Raw genomic sequence first — 17,381 nt, 5'->3', positions numbered from 1 at the left:
GAACTGTTTCTTATTGTTAGTAACATACGTGCTTCACGCACTTAAGATTACGTACCGGAAATTCTCACAATAGTTAACATGTTATCAACTTTTTATATCTCAGTTCCAAATTTACTAAATTATTTTTGTAATAATCACCATAAAATGGTAAATGTCGAAATTTGATTAATATTTTAATAATTATTTAAATCTGAGCTACATTAACAGTACAGTGAAATAAATTAAGTGAAAAAAGGTTAGAGATGCATATATATTATCAAAAAAGTAGTTACCATGTGGATAAAAATAAAAATATATATTTAAAAAATTTTTATGTAATTTTTTTGAGAGATCAATAGATATTTTTTCTTAACTTAGCCATAAAATCAAAAAAGAATAAATATTTTAAGAAAACAATAATGCAAAATGTACACAATTTTGTAATAAATTAAATGTACATGCAGGCAAAAATACATAATAAGCAAATAATGCATTTGCCACTTCAATTATCAGTACGTTGATGAAGTGTTGTTTCGCTTCATCTGTTCAATAAAAGAACAATATGTATATTGACTGAGATGCATATATTAACGCAGAGTATGAAATCCGCGGAGATTTTTTCCTTTAAATATCATATATAAATTTCATATCCCAAAATAACGCTCATGATAGACGACCTTCGTGAATAATTCCACTATGTTCTCGCCGTTCAGAAAAATTATTCAAGTTTAGGATGACGGTATTATGGACGGCGACAAATAATGCATGAATTAATTTTGGAAATCGTACATCCTCACAGGATTAGTCATTATAGCAAATTTAATTGTAAAATAGGGATAACTAACATTTTTTGCAGCGAGAGCTATAATTTAGCAACAGTAGCAAACATTTAACAAAAGGTAAGCTTTTTTTATGTGCAAAATCTGATGAATTTCATGCATTTCTCTGAAATTTTTCTTCCTTAATATATTACATATTTTCACACATTTATATACCTACAATGTATACTCATTTATAATTTCCTTTTTAACGTTTGCCAGTCTTAATAAAACAAGAGTATAGCACAATTAAAAACCGCACGTGTTTTTCATTGCCCCAACCTGGGGATCCTCTCTAAATATAGAGAGCTAGGCAAGCAATATACTCTCGGTAAGTTGCTATCCCCATTTGACATCCGAGAGGTGGCGATCGAAATCTGACAAAACCGTCTTGGTCGGATTTGAACTCGGTTCTCCGGCTCACTAGACCAGCGCACATCTCTGCGCCACGATTGTTCCCCTTTCTTGCCTCAATACCAGGATGATAAGCGCACGCTTCTACTGCTTCTAACTACGTGTCGTATTCAGTTCATGATCACACGAGTGTTATCATCGCTCTGTTATCTCATTTAATTTAGCGTCTATTGGTTTATTGAGAGATAAATCGACATGTGTTTAATGTTGGCCAAGTCTCGGTTATCTAAGAATAAATCAGGAAATTCGACGGTATAAATGGTGACCAAGCAGATTATATGTCGTACTCGTGACAGTCGTCATCTGCGGTGCCGAATGAAAACATACGTATATTCGCAATTTCATTCGAGAGTATAAAAAATGCACTGATGTAGATATAGCCTGTCACTTATGCGTTCTGCGTGTATCACTTCGCGGGAGGCTTTACGAAACACAGTGAAGTGAGCATTTAAGTGAAATAAACGACCAAAGTCGAAGCAATTTACAGGTCAGTGTGTATCGATTATTATCAACGCTCTGTTTTTTTCAAACTAATATTCAGTTAGAATTTATTAATAAAAATTTTAGATAAAGCCATGTAAAACATGTAATTATAGTGAACTCACTTATACCGTATTATATATTTAAAAAATATGAGATCAACTTGCTAATAATGCAATAATATGTGTACAAATAAATATGAATAAATAAGAATAAAAAGCACCCGAATATAAATTATATGACACAAAATTTAATATATTTTAATATACTTTAAGAAAATATGATTTTACAAAAATGCTATACATCAGTGAGAGAATCTCAAGTTTATTCCGTGTAAATTGCATGATTCGCGTGAGTTTGAAAGAAGAAGAGTTTAAGTTGTAAACATACATAATACGCAAACATTATAAACGCGATTATAAGTTTTTATGAGATATTTCTCTATATCTTATAGACAATATTTTAGAACGTATAAATAATTTTCCATATATTTAAAGAATCTTATACTTTATAAAATATAATAATGTAGAAATCGAATATTTATATATAAATCGAATATATCTGTCTAACACAAATAACCACTTCTCCTCTTTATTTTTTAAATTAAAGAAGATAAACTATAACGAATATCATTTCAATTTCTCAATGCAATATTAATTGTTATACGTTTTTTAAGATTAACAATCCAGCCAGAAATTATTAGTTGAATTGACGTCAATTGCATCGATAAATGGTTGATGTCAAATACTAATCTTCGACCTTGCTTTGTCATCTTCACAATTGCTTTTAATTGATAAATAGTCTCAATTTCTCAATTTATCGATGCAATTGACGTCAATTCAACTAATTTTGTAAGATTTTTATTGTTTTTTGACTAACTCTATTTCGAATTAATCCAAAATCGGAAAGCGTAATATATACATATATGTACACAATAAAAAATTTTGTGTAAAATAATCAACACATACATGTGTAGATTTAACATATGCCTGCTATGTTAATTGAACTTATCAAATGTAAAATGTAAAAAATTACTAAAATAATTTAAAAAATATATTAAAGTAACACAATATTGGAACGTATTTATTAAATGTGTTAACATTTACAGAAAAAGAGTGTTGATTTTATTCTAACAAAAGTGGAAATAAAATTTTAAAGAAAATGAGTGTTAATTTTATTCTTACAATATTAACTTCAACATAAAAGTTATGTTAATTTTACACATAATTAACCTCAAATTACGATCAGAATTACATTTCCTTTCTGTTGAAATATTTTAACATAGTATCGGTGTTACCGATTTTTAACACATCCATATTATGTTAAATTAACACAAAAATTTGAGTGAACCGTTTAGGCCTTATTGTGATTTATGTTATATTTTCCAACTGTGTATATTACGTATTCGATGTGAATAGAAAGAGAAAGAAGAGGGGGGTGGGGAATTGGCCGAAAGACATAGAAATATTATAAAAATATTCATGATTACTCAATTAACATAAAAACAATTACAAAAAAATGTATGGTAAATATAATGAGGCCAAAGATGACAAAAATAATAGTCAGTATTCAACATTGACGTTTCATCAATGCATCAACGTCGAATGCATGATGTCGATTTGATTAATCTTCTGACTGGAGAAAAAATACTATATAATACGGCACGAGATATTTTAAATATGTGTGTATGTGTGTGTGCGTAAATATAATAAGCATACAATATAATTTTGACATATAATGATATAATTTATTAAGATACTATAGTTTAAAAAGTCAATTAAATAATCCGAACATTAGTTTGGTATCAAGGCTTATTCAAAAAAATAAAAAAGTTAATTAGAATGATGCAACATGGTGATATTAATAAATGCATTCACACAGTAACATTATGTTAATCACGATTTCATATATCATAAAAGGAGCGTCGCGCGTCGCTATAAGATCGTGTACATTAAAAGTTCAGTTAAAACATTTTTGCCTAAGTATCTCCTATAGTTTCGATGAGATATACGCTTAGATTAGAAACATAAGATTTGATTTTTTCCGATGGAGTGTCACTTCTTCAACATGAGTAAAAGCACTAAAAACATACTCTTATTTTTATCTGTAATGTAACATACCCAAAGTTCATCAAAATTGACGAGAAAACTTGGGTTTGTTTTCTTTTAAGATAAGTGATTTAATCTAACAAGATTAATTTGTGTGTTACATGTACTTTATGAGTTTTCTGTGCAGCAAATATAATTAGCGCGATATTTTTGTAGCTCGACGACTTGAGGCCGACTTTTGATGCCTTTAACAATTAAGCAATATAGTATGCTATTCTAATTAAAATGTATTAAAATATTAAAACAAAAATATATAGAACTCTGTTGTGAATACTTTTTAGGAAAAACTATAATAATGGTAATATAATAGAATAAACAATTAAACATATTTACATACTTATTATGTGACTTGGCAAATTGATGATTATTGACATTGAAAATTGTGTAAAGCTATTAATTTTTATAGCAGGTATTTCAAATCAATAAAAAGTAACATATTAAGACGTAACAATGTAAAACATACAACAATTTTGACTGAATAATAATAATTTGACTTTGATATAAAGAAATTACGTTCAAATTCTTCAATAGCGTAGTGACTTTAGTGCAAGTGTATAATCATATGTTATGCTTTATCTAAGCATGACATACGCGATTACGTACTTGCTTGAGCAATTATTACGTCAAATGAATAGTTTTCAACTTTAATCTTATCTCGTTGTTTTTGATTCGTAATGATTAATGTTAGCATGTTAGAGTTATATAATGTAAAAATAGTACAACCAAAAAAAAAAGATATTACACAATTAAATATATCAATACATATTTATGTAGTATAAGATGTGTATAAGTATATTCATTTTTTAAATGTTATACCATCTATTTTATCAAAATTCTCTTAAAATCCATTTTAATCGATTTATTAGTGATTAAAAAATAAGATGTATCACATAATTTAATTAAAATAAAAGTTATTTGAAATCGATTAAAGAATAAAAAGTTTTGTTATTTATTTGCATTTTTGGCACTTGATTAGTAAACCATTTTCATTGTGATTTATATCATTTGCTATAAATTATTTATATATTATTAAAATTATATGTGTTCCTCACACACACACACACACACACACACACACACACACACACACACACACACACACACACACACACACACACACACACACACACACACACACACACACACACACACACACACGCACACACGCACACACGCACACACGCACACACGCACACACGCACACACGCACACACGCACACACGCACACACGCACACACGCACACACGCACACACGCACACACGCACACACGCACACACGCACACACGCACACACGCACACACGCACACACGCACACACGCACACGCACACACGCACACACGCACACACGCACACACGCACACACGCACACACGCACACACGCACACACGCACACACGCACACACGCACACACGCACACACGCACACACGCACACACGCACACACGCACGCACACACACGCACACACACGCACACACACACACGCACGCACGCACGCACGCACGCACGCACGCACGCACACACGCACGCACGCACGCACAGCACGCACCACGCACACACGCACACACGCACACACGCACACACGCACGCACGCACGCACGCACGCACGCACGCACGCACGCACGCACGCACACACGCACGCACGCACACACGCACGCACACACACACACACACACACACACACACACACACACACACACACACACACACACACACACACACACACACACACACACACACACACACACACACACAAGTTCAGTCATTAAACGTCCATCTAATAATGGGCGGATTTGATTCTGAGAAAACAGAGAAAAGCATTTCTGAGAAAACTCATCAAGGTGAAATATGGTTGATGTCATTCGACCACAAGTACGCACGCGATCGCGGCGTGCCAGACGCGTCGTAAATTTCTCGCAAATAACGTAACTCGATCACGTTCGACGAGATCTCAACGCGGAACGTACGTATGCCGTTGACCAAAAAAAGAAAAGGGAAAAGCGGCTTTCCATTACACTCTTAATTGAAACAGCTCTTAATTCATACGTTTAGGAGAATGCGCGCCCTTCTTGAATATATCGACAGATATGAAGAAAAAAACGACGGTAAAGCGGACGGGAAAAAAAACGGCGGAAGGGAGGCGCGACGAAGGAAAAGGTGGGAAGGCCGGAATGAGTGGGAGGGAGCCGATTGAAAAGGGAGAAAGAAAACGTGATGAATCTCGCTGCGAACAATAAGTTATCGTAAAGAATCGTTTTCGCGTTTCGTGACACGGCGGGAAGAACAATGATTTGTCGAAAAAATTCTCCAATTCCAATTCCAATTCCAATTTCAGAAATGGCCCTAGAGACACCGGCATGGCTGAATCTATGCTTCGTGGAGGAAATCCTGCGAAAGTCGGAAAGCGACAACTCAATTCAGGTGATCGAGATATTCTCGAAATCGGCCACGGCTAAGGGTGACGGCTACACAAGCGACATGATTAGGGTTACTGCCGAATTTTCGCGTGACCAAGGCGACAGTAAAATTACGGAGAAGAAATCAATTATTGTGAAAATCTCGCCTATAGCTGAAGGCATTCGTCAGAACTTTGTAAGTTGATTCAACTAATATAATATTTCTAATACAAATAAATCAAATTAAGTGGCAGATTCTACTATTTCGAAGTAGATTTCTAATCAACAAAAAGATCAGGACAATTATTTTTGAGGCAATCAGTGATTGAAAATAAAATTATTTTTATCAAGTTCAAAGTACCTACATTTAGAAGAAAAGTATATGCTTCAGTCATTTTAAAATCAATTTTAATTTGCGGAATAAAATTATTATTTATTTGTCATTTCTAAAAAACCAAAATTTTTTATTTAAACCCTTACATCACAAAACTAATTGGATGCTTGTTTGATTTTAAAAGATTTTATTTGTTAATCTTAAATAAACTTTTTACAGATCGAATTATCAGGCGTCTTTGACATCGAGATATCGATGATGTCAGATACCTTGGATAAAATGAATAAGTTGTTAGGGCCGAAGTATCGCTTAAGCGGGAAGAGCCTATACGTGCAAAATAAAAATCCAACGCTTCTGGTGATCGAGGATCTCGCGCCTCTCGGCTTTCGCATGGCCGATCGTCTGTCTGGTCTTGACCTAGCTCATACCATGTTGGCGCTTGACGGACTAGCTAGGTTTCACGCAGCTTCTGTAGCCATATGCGAGAAGGTAAATCACTATGCGTTACTCACTTGTAATGTCTTATTGCGATTATCACGAATTCAGGTTAGTGGCACGAAACCATGGACCATACAAGGTGCAAATTTCCATGTTAATATTCCCTGAATGATATAAGTAATATATTTATATGGAAAGTCATTTTTTTTGTATTGCATGCTAGGAGACTTCTTGCACTATATTATACGAATGTTGCATCATATTAAACACATTATACATAGTCGTCGGAAATATTCAAATGTTTCATATAATAAACATTAATATATTTTAAAGCGACGAAACATTAATTGCTTCAAATACTATCAAGAAATAAGTTTGAAACTTGTAAAGCTTTAGGACAATGTGCTCAATGTGCTTAACACTTTAGATCTCATAGAGAAGTAGTTTCTAATTAATATTTTAAAAAAATACAAATTTTGTTTTAATACCGTGTACAAACATGTTGCCCAATTTCATACTAAATTGAATTTTCTTGTTGCATAAATGTATAGTGGCGAGCAAAGTTTTTACGTTTTATAATACTAAACATCACAGACGTGCGCTTATTTATTTTTAATATTTTACTGTTACTATATTAACTTTACACTATTAACCACACAACTGTCAAAATATCCCATGACAGCCGCTCATAAAGTACTTAAACGCAACAAGAAAACCAATCGGCATTGTGGAAAAGCGACAATAATATTCCGATAGATTCGAGTATCGATCCAATGACATGCTCCACACAGCAAAATATATCACCAAGATATCTAGAAGATATCTGAGGGATGACGGCTGGTCTAGTGGGTAGAGCACCAGATTTGTAATCCGGAGCAGGTTGCAGTAACCGGGTTCAAATCCGGTTCGAATAGTATAAAGTGTACTATTTTTTGTTACCGATCTTTTTGGAAACCGGTTCCGAATGACCAAATCTCAAAAAATTGTGCATAAAGTAGGGGTTGAATTTTCCGGGAAGTGCTATAAAGTATATAATTTTTCGTTACCGATTTCTTTGAAAATCGGTTTAATTGAAAGTAGTATTTTTCAATTTACAGAATTTTAGAGAGAAAGAGAGAGAGAAAGGGAGAGGGAGAAAGAGAGAGAGAGAGAAAGAGAGGGTGAAGGAGAGAGAGAAAAAGAGGGAAAGGGAAAGGGAGAGGGAGAGGGAGAGGGAGAAGGAGAGGGAGAAGGAGAGGGAGAGGGAGAGGGAGGAAAGGAAGAGAAAGAAGAAAAGGGAGAGGGAGAGGGAGAAAGGAAAGAGAGGGAGAGGGAGAGGGAAAAGGAGAGGGAAAGGGAGAGGAAGAGAAAGAGAGAGAGAGAGAGAGAAAGAGAGAGAGAAAAAGAGAGAGAAAGAGAGAAAGAGAGAGAGAGAGAGAGAAAGAGAGAGAGAAAAAGAGAGAGAAAGAGAGACTGCGTGTCTTATTACATATGTTCTCCGGGGCAAAGCCCGGGTTACCAGCTAGTTAATTATAATTAGCTTTGCACTTTAATAATATCTAATTTGTGCATTTCACTGTTCAAATTTATGTAGAATAAAATATCATACATTCAACATTTTTTGTTTAAAAAAAATGATAAATTATATTTCTCGTATAATAAATTCTAATTCAGAATAAATTTAGATGCAGTTGATAAAATATATACAAAATAAAATATATTTATAATAAAGTTACAAATCTTTTGCAGATAAGTATATTAAAGCCACAAATCTTATGCTGTATTTATATAATTAGTTTCAAATTTTTTTAATAGCATGAATGAAAAGATAAAACTTAGCATTCATCAGAACTTAGCACTTTTTTGCGATAAATGATGCATTTAAGACTCAAGTCAATTACTAGTAATAACTAGTCACGAAAGAGTCATAAGAGCTCGAACTGATATGTGTTAAAATAAGGAAAAATTATTATGTCCTCGAACAATTATTACGTAACTGGATCCATCCAAGATAAATATCGTGTCCTAAACCTCTGATACTACAGATATGTATTACATACACTGTAATAATGCGCGCGGCAAAATGGTTACCAGTAAACCGCAGCGATTTTGTATGGTCGAATGAGAGTTCGAAACTACACGGCGAATGATCCAACAGAAATGCCTCTCGGAGAATAACCGCGTTTTAACCAAAGTCCAATATCCTTTATTATCCTTTATTACAGCACGTGCCTCGGCGTTTTGTCAAGAAAACAATTTGAAAAAGTATCTTTTATGGGAAAAAGACTACAATTTACTGAAAAACGTATATCAAATTAAATTTGGCCATCAAGAGCCAACGCGGTTATATCTTTGTCCGAACGTTTCGGCTTTGCATTGAGCCATCATCAGCGGCATAACAAATACAATTTAATAATTCTCACGATCTCCGTTTTACGCTATATGGATGAGTACTTCGGGACTGGAAAGTCGGAAAGCCGATCTGCTCGTCTGCTCGTAACGTGTTGACGTATGGTTGGAATGTGATGTCACAGTTGAGAGATCAAGGAGATAAGTATGAGAATTAATATCATGGTTATTTTTAAATTCATTGTTCAGCAATGCGACTAAGACGACACATAAACATAAAGTTCAAGACTTTATACTTACATATATGTTGTCTTAGTCGCATTACTGAACAATGAATTTAAAAATGACCACGATATTAATTCTCATACTTGCGTTCTCCTGATCACTTGACTATGACATCACATTACAACCATACGTCAACACGTAACAAGCAGACGAGCAAATCAGCTTTCTGACTTTCCAGTCCCGAAGTACTCATCCATATAGCGTAAAACGGAGATCGTGAGAATTAATAATTGTATTTGTTATGCTGCTGATGATGGCTCAATGCAAAGCCGGAACGTTCGGACAAAGATGTAAGAAGAACTAATAAATAAATTTCAATTTATCACGCACAAAAAGAACCGCGTTGATTCTCAGATTTAATTTTTAATATTTATTATTGAAAGTCCTAATTATTTGATTTAATATATCAAATTATTCTCTTACAATTAGTACCTAACTACCTAAGGAAAATCGACTTTTTCTCGACTAAAATATCGCGTATATCAAATACCTTCGAAACTAAAGCAATTAAAAAAGAAAAGCTTTGTTTTTAGCTTAAATGGACACGTATGTGCCTAACTAATTGTATATAAGCAGTAAGTCCTTCTACATTTACGAAATCGTAATTTGTAATTTATATTGAAATTAACATTAAAAAATTGTAACAAATAGTCCTATATACTCGTAACTATTTTCAAGAAAAAATGTTCTCTAAAGTTAAGAAATCACATGTTATTGAAATTAATGTCGTAGATTTTTTTTCTATAGTCTCATGTATACATGTTCCAAACCAGTCCACACTACAAACTTATTTACTAAATTGTATAATTAAAAAATAAATATCAATGTTCTTCGATAAAAATGTTTTAATATCCAGGAACCAAAGCAAAAAGAGATGTATACGAAAGGAATATTTAACGATCAGTACCCGTTAGAAGTGCAAAATTTTTTCGTTATGACTCTTAAAGCTTTAGCAGATGAGGTTGCAAATTGGCCAGGAATGAAAAAGTAAGATTTACATGAATAAACGCAATATTTATTAATCTAATTCTTAATGTTTAAGATTACATAAATAAGCATAATAAGCAGAAACTGGCAAATATATATAGAAACACAAATTGTTGTTTAGAATATACAGCAAATATTTATAATTTTTCCATAATTTTATAGAATTCCATGTTTATGTGACTTTTATTTATTGTTAGATACTCGGAAAAAATTGCTAAACTCTCCGACCACATATATAAAATAGGAATAGATGCATCCAAGTTATGTGAGGATGAATTCAATGTTATTAATCACGGCGATTTCTGGGTAAACAATATGTTGTTCAAATATGACAATAATGGCAAACCTGTTCAGCACATTTGTGTAAGTACCACTACATTATAAAAAATCATACAAGCTTATTGATTTATTTATTATTATAATCACGATTAAAATTTAAGATTGAATGACAAAATTCGTGAAATCTAATTTGTATCTACACGTATTGTATTGGTTTATTGTCTATCCCCGTAAGGTTTACAAGGCGTTTTTTTTTCTGAGGAATGTACCCAAACCTCTACAAAAAGCAAAACAACCCCTTCATCCTGGCCATTTGCGACCTTACATTTTTCTTTTACCCTTTCTCCCCGTTTCTCCCCTCACCCCCTCTTGTCTTCTCTGCTTCCTCGGAGTCTTCGTCGCTCTGCCTCGATCCTTCCTGCCTCGCCTCGCCCCCTTTGCCCTACAATCCCTTCCTCTTGTCCTCTTTCTCCTCGTCTAAGGTCATCAGGAGTTTCTCCTCCATCCCTCTTGTTAGTTCGTCCTCCTCCTCCCGCTCCGCCTTTCTGCTTTCCTCCATCCATCTTTCTAATCTCCCCTCCCTCTCCCTTCTCTCTCTGTCCTTCGGCTCCACCGACCTGTCCTCGTCTTCTCTCAATTTTACTCTTTATTTCCCCATTTCTCCTTCTCAATCCTTATAATCACGTTCCTCCTTAATTCCTCTCCTCCTTTCTCCTTTCCATTCTACCTCCCTCTTACTCTCCTTTCTTCCTATAGCCCTCGTCCTCGTCCGTTTCCATACCCTCGCCTCCACCGCTTTATCCTCGTCCATCTTCCCCCTTCCCATTCCCCTCCTTTCTCCTTGCCACCAAAGTTCAACTCATGCACGCTTGTCACCTCCTCTCCTTCCTTGTTCCACTTCTCCGTCGCCTTCTCTCTTTTTTCTTCCATCACCTATCTATCTGTCCGGCCCCTTCAATCGTTCGATCCATCGATCTGTCGATACGACTCCCTGCTTCGTTCTGCACCTTCCGCTTCACCTCCATTCTCCCATCTTCCTTTCACACTCCCCTATCTACCCCCTTCAATCAACACCTTCCTCACCTCTCAATCTTTCCCTTCATCTCCTTTCACTCTGCTCCTATCACTTATCCACCTATTCCCCCGCCGAGCGCTACGAAGGAACCCCCTTGTATCTGCACGTAATGACATAATTTATATATTATTGAAAAACAGCGTATTTACTTTAAAACTATATCTTAAAAGATTAATTTTGAAAAATGTAAAGCATCGTGAGCATAAATCAAATATAAATAAATACAGCATCGTTTAGTCACTTTGTTTTAATTATCTATATTTCTAAATTTTTATTATCATTTTTGTAGTTGAATGCAATGCAAGTTGCAGTTAAATGCAAAATAAATTTACATAAAAATTAACCAAATGAATAAGACATAAATATATAATATTCCGAAAAGTATACGGTATATGTTAACACATTTTAATGATTAGCAATATCGACTTTAATGATCAAGACAAAGAGGCAGCGCTTTTATGAGATACTTGAAACTGCAGTATATTATGAATAATGCATAAATCCTGTTTGATCACATTCAGGTGAACCGCCACCTGGCTGCCGGTGTCATTCGCGCAAACTCTCAACTTTCTCGCCGCGACTTCCTAAACACGAGTCCCACTTCTTTCCCGGGCCACGAATTTTATTTCCAATTCAATTGCCAGGAGCTTAAAAAATCGATCGATCGACAGAGTTTGTTTGATATTACAGGTGGATTTCCAAACGTGTGTCTACACATCGCCGGCAATCGATCTTCAATATTTTCTCAATACAAGTCCTTCCCCGGATGTCATTGAAAACAAGAAAGATGTCTTATTAAATGAATATCTTGGCGCACTGTCGGCGACTATGAAGAAACTGGGCTGCAAAACACAGCCACCCACCATGGAAGAACTGAAAGCTACCTTAAAACGAAGAGCCAGTTATGGAATGATATCATCCTTCTCAATTTTACCGATAGTGCTGTGCTGCAAGACTGAGGTAAAAGATTTGGATGAGATGATGAATCCTGATATTTTTTCAAGTCCGGGTTTAAAGAGCGAAAGTTATAAAAAATTGATGATGAAGAGAATTCCAATGTATGACGAATGGGGTTTGCTGGATCTTTAATGAATACTTGACTTTTGTTGTAATCAATAATGTAGAAAAAAAATAATAATAATAATAGGCATGGCAAAGTACAGAAAATACATTAAAATGGAAAACAATAGAATAATAGATATATTGGCGCGCTTTAAAAAAAAGTCATCATGGAATTGATATGATAATGACATGATATGATAACCTTTAGTTTGAAAGATCAAAATTATATTCTTTTATGATGTAATATAATGTTTATATATATATATATATATATATATATATAATATAAATTAAGATTACCATAATTATATCGAGAAAAATCTGAGAATTATAACATTATATAAGAAAACTTAATTATTTTCTTTAATGGCTTTTTAATTAACTTTTACTCTCTACTTTGTCATACGAAGTTACAAAATACTTTCTTTTACGATGCAAAATGAGAGATTATTTAACATGGATTACTTCAATTATATTATAGATCACATTAAAAAACATGGAAGATTCTACATTTTAATATCATTGATAAACTTGTTACACAGTTGCTTATATATTTGTAAATTTAATGTAAAAATCTTCATTGTTTTAATTTCAGAGATTATAATTCAAGATTTCAGAGATCATAATTCACAATTTTTAATACATTTTCAATCTTTTTCTTCCACCTCTGCCTTTTTTTTCTTACAACATTATAGACTTTACAATTCGTCTCGTTTTTCTTCAAATTTTTATTTCTTTTTGCTTCCTCATAAAAAAAGCTTTGTTTTCGTTAAAAAAATTTTTTTTTTTTTTTCTGAATGTGTTCAGAATGTTCTAAAATGTCGAAAAATTGTAATTTAAAAAAATGTCTGTATGTATGTATGTATGTATGTGTGTGTGTGTGTATGTGCCAAATTTACCGAAATTTCTATAACTCCAGAACTAATCAACCAAATCTTAACAAATTATATATGAAATAGAAGTAGAAAAAACTGAAGAATATAATAGAATTAATAAAAATTGCTAATAATCAAGGGGTTCTTTTTTAATAAAATTTTGAATTTGCAGAAATGTTTGTTTATGCTTTAATTTCCGCAAATTTGGAGATATCAATCTATTTCTAATTTCATTATATTTTTCAGTCTTTTCTACCCTTATATTTCATTCGTTACGATTTGGTTGATTAGTTCTGGAGTTATAGAAATTTCGGTAAATTTGCTCTAACTTCCGCAAATATTGAGATGTCGGGCTTCTTTATAGTTTTTAAGTGTGCAAGTAGAACTCTTTGCTCACAAAGCTTCCTCTATGAGGAACCCAAAAAAATAAATACTAATAATTATACATTAAATAAAATAAAAGCTTCCTGATATACATTAAATTTATACATTAAATAAAATAAGCTTCCTGTAATAATGAGGAAGCAATGTGCAAGTTTGTAATTTGCACCCTTTTTTAAATTTAATTCAAAATTCTATATAAAATTTAATTTTCAAATTAAATTTTATTTTTGAAGTTTATGGAGTCTAATTATGTTTGCAAGTTAACTTACTTTCATCTATTCTTTATAATAGGTATAAATAATATAATATACTATATAAAATCTGTTTATAATTATAAAAATGTTTGTAAAAGTGTTCGCTTCAATAAAAATTAAAATTTTGAAAGTTAGTACAAAAATTAATTATGCATAGTATTAGAATCAATGGTTCAATATATTAATTATTAGCTGGTTACCCGGGCTTCGCCCGGGAGTCGTTTTTCTTAAAACGACTTCATTTGTGTCTCAATATCCTTATTGTGGACAAACATAAGGAGTGTGTCGGGTGGTTGATTTAAAGACGGTAGTTCAACTTTTCTGCATGAATTAATAACACATTCTAGGTGCTTAAGTTTTAAACTTCTTTACTTGACAATGATCACATATTGCATCCATTTTCCCAATTATTGCACTCGGATGAAATTGATGTTCGTAATTTGAATCATAACTAAATGCCTCTAATTTCAAATCGGACCGCATAAATGTTTTTGTGGATTAAACATGTCGTAATCGGTCTTTTTCTACTCGAGTTTCACACTACTGAGTCATTTCCGCTTTTCCAATATTTCACTTACCGATCAGCGACATCATCCCTTGGTTTACCCGGGCGTTTTTTCGGGAATTTTGAGATTGCTCGCTCGCGATGTACACAAAACCTCGATATTTCACTTACCGATTACCGATTTTATTCCTTGGTTTTTAAATTGAAATATCGAAGTTCTGTGTACATCGCGAGCGAAAAAACGCTTGGTAAACCAAGGGATGATGTCGCTGATTGGTATAATTCAAATTACGAATATCAATTTCATCCGAGTGTAATAATTCGGAAAATGGATGCAATATGTGATCATTGTCAAGTAAAAAAGTTTAAAACTTAAGCACCCCTAGAATGTGTTATTTATGCAGAAAAGTTAAACTACCGTCTTTAAATCAACCACCCGACGCACTCCTTATGTTTGTCCACAATAAGAATATTGAAACACAAATGAAATCGTTTCAAGAAAAACGACTCCCGGGCGAAGCCCGGGTAACCAGCTAGTTACTAGTTAGATATATTATTGTTTTTATATATATTTATATACTTCACTTAATGTGTATAGTATATAAATCTACGTTAAAATTTGTAACTTATAAAATTCTATACAAAAAACGTTTTATACTTTTTTTCTTAGGATCTATCATTTTCGTGTCGTACATTTTATAAAGTTTCAACTTTTATACATCTCAAAGATAATACACTATTTTTCACACCACCTCGGAGGTTTAGTGTTCGGAGCGTTTTTTTTTTAACGTGATGTCCCTAATAGGCCTAATCCACTATTTTTCTATATAACGTTTTTTGAATAGAATTTTTCCAGTTCCATTTTTCATAATAATCTCATCAGGAATGAATATTGTTTGGTCCTTTGCCGAACCAATTTGTGAGAAAAAATTTGCCAAAAGTGCATTTGTTGCGGAGTTCTGACTTCTATAGAACTTCTGAATATACTATATTTTTTGCTTTATTTTCCTTTGGTATCAAAATATATTGATATTTTTAGCATTTCCTATTCTAGATAAATCAACATAAAGTTGTCCGTGTGAGAAACACTCTTTAATTAAATCAATGCCCATAAATTTGAAAGTTTGTCTTTGTGATTTATTAATCGTTAACGCAAAAGAAACTTTAACTGAAAATTGTAAACGTTTGAAGGAAAGTGATAAGTCATTTGGAATCATTGGAATATGCGGAATATACGCTAACTCCCCTTCTGCGGGGCCGGTAAGTATAGTGGCTTCAATGATGTTGTTATGCAATTCTTTATTTTGAAGTCGCGTACCATTGCATAATTTCGGTAGAATTAAATTGCGCAATAAGATGATTGGTATACCAATCTTCAAAATCAGACGGTGTGGTGGAAGACCAGACAGATTTCAACTATTCAAAATTTTTTGTGGATCAAGAGACACGGTAGTGTCTCGCGCCAAGTACGCGCGAAGCGAGACGCACCGTGACTCTTTTACGCGAACGCATGAGTTGCGAGTATCCGAGATTTTGAGATCTCAATAACGAGTGAACGGATCAACTTCTAAGTAGGTTCGATCGATAGCTTGGGGTTTGATTTATAAATAAGAGTCTTTTTTTTTCGTTACGTGCCCTACGAGCGAAGATATTGCAATGCAAAGACCAAATGTGGAAAATTTTTTTTTAAGAAACGTCCACGTCGGACAAAAATGGCGGCTGGTGTGTCACTTTCCCATTTTTGACACGAGAGTGCACTCGTGCACTGTCGCAGTGCGTGACAGTTTTTTACAACCTAGAAAAGGATAAGTGTAAGTGTGTGATAGTCGTGACCGTTGCCGCGTCGTGACAGATAGTGAAATATATATAAGTATTGACCGTAAAGAGCTGATGCCGAGAGATCTTTAAGAAGGAAGGTGTATCTACAAAATCGTACAAACACGTACGTATATGCTGCCTTGTAAAAGTTGTCAAACTGTATGTTTACGCGAGCGTTACTTCTGTAGTAACTTACGATAATTTATGCCGGGATTACGATGAATTTAACGTAACGGGACGCGACGGACGCGAAGTAACGTAACGTGAACTTAAGAAATTACGATCGCCGTAATTTAGAGATAACCTTAATCTTAACCTTCTATTCATACCAAGCTGTCAAATCATTTCTGAAATGCACGCTGCTTCACGTTACGGCGATCGTAATTTCTTAAGTTTACGTTACGTTACTTCGCGTCCGTCGCGTCCCGTTACGTTAAATTCATCGTAATCCCGGCATTACTCGTTTACGCGGGATGAATTATCATAAGTTGCTACAGAATCTCCATTACGTGGAGGAATTATCGTATAAGTTACTACGGAAGTAAAACGCTCGCGTAAACATAG

General features: G+C 33.7%; 1 protein-coding gene across 1 annotated transcript; it reads left to right on the top strand.

Annotated features, from left to right (window-relative positions):
• The first annotated feature begins 1,251 nt into the window (after positions 1-1,251).
• Positions 1,252-13,879, top strand: LOC143899561 (uncharacterized). The gene is made up of 6 exons (XM_077409920.1): positions 1,252-1,698; positions 6,133-6,389; positions 6,747-7,016; positions 10,435-10,565; positions 10,763-10,928; positions 12,610-13,879. Exons 2-6 carry the CDS (start codon positions 6,135-6,137, stop codon positions 13,006-13,008), a joined length of 1,221 nt encoding a protein of 406 aa, XP_077266046.1. The 5' UTR covers positions 1,252-1,698; positions 6,133-6,134; the 3' UTR covers positions 13,009-13,879.
• Positions 13,880-17,381: the final 3,502 nt, after the last annotated feature.

Source organism: Temnothorax americanus, unplaced genomic scaffold (assembly GCF_048541705.1).
Source record: "Temnothorax americanus isolate GAGA-0224 unplaced genomic scaffold, ASM4854170v1 Scaffold275, whole genome shotgun sequence".
NCBI lineage: Eukaryota > Metazoa > Arthropoda > Insecta > Hymenoptera > Formicidae > Temnothorax > Temnothorax americanus.
Note: the sequence above shows the minus strand (reverse complement) of the source record. Positions and strands in the feature narration are given on the sequence as shown.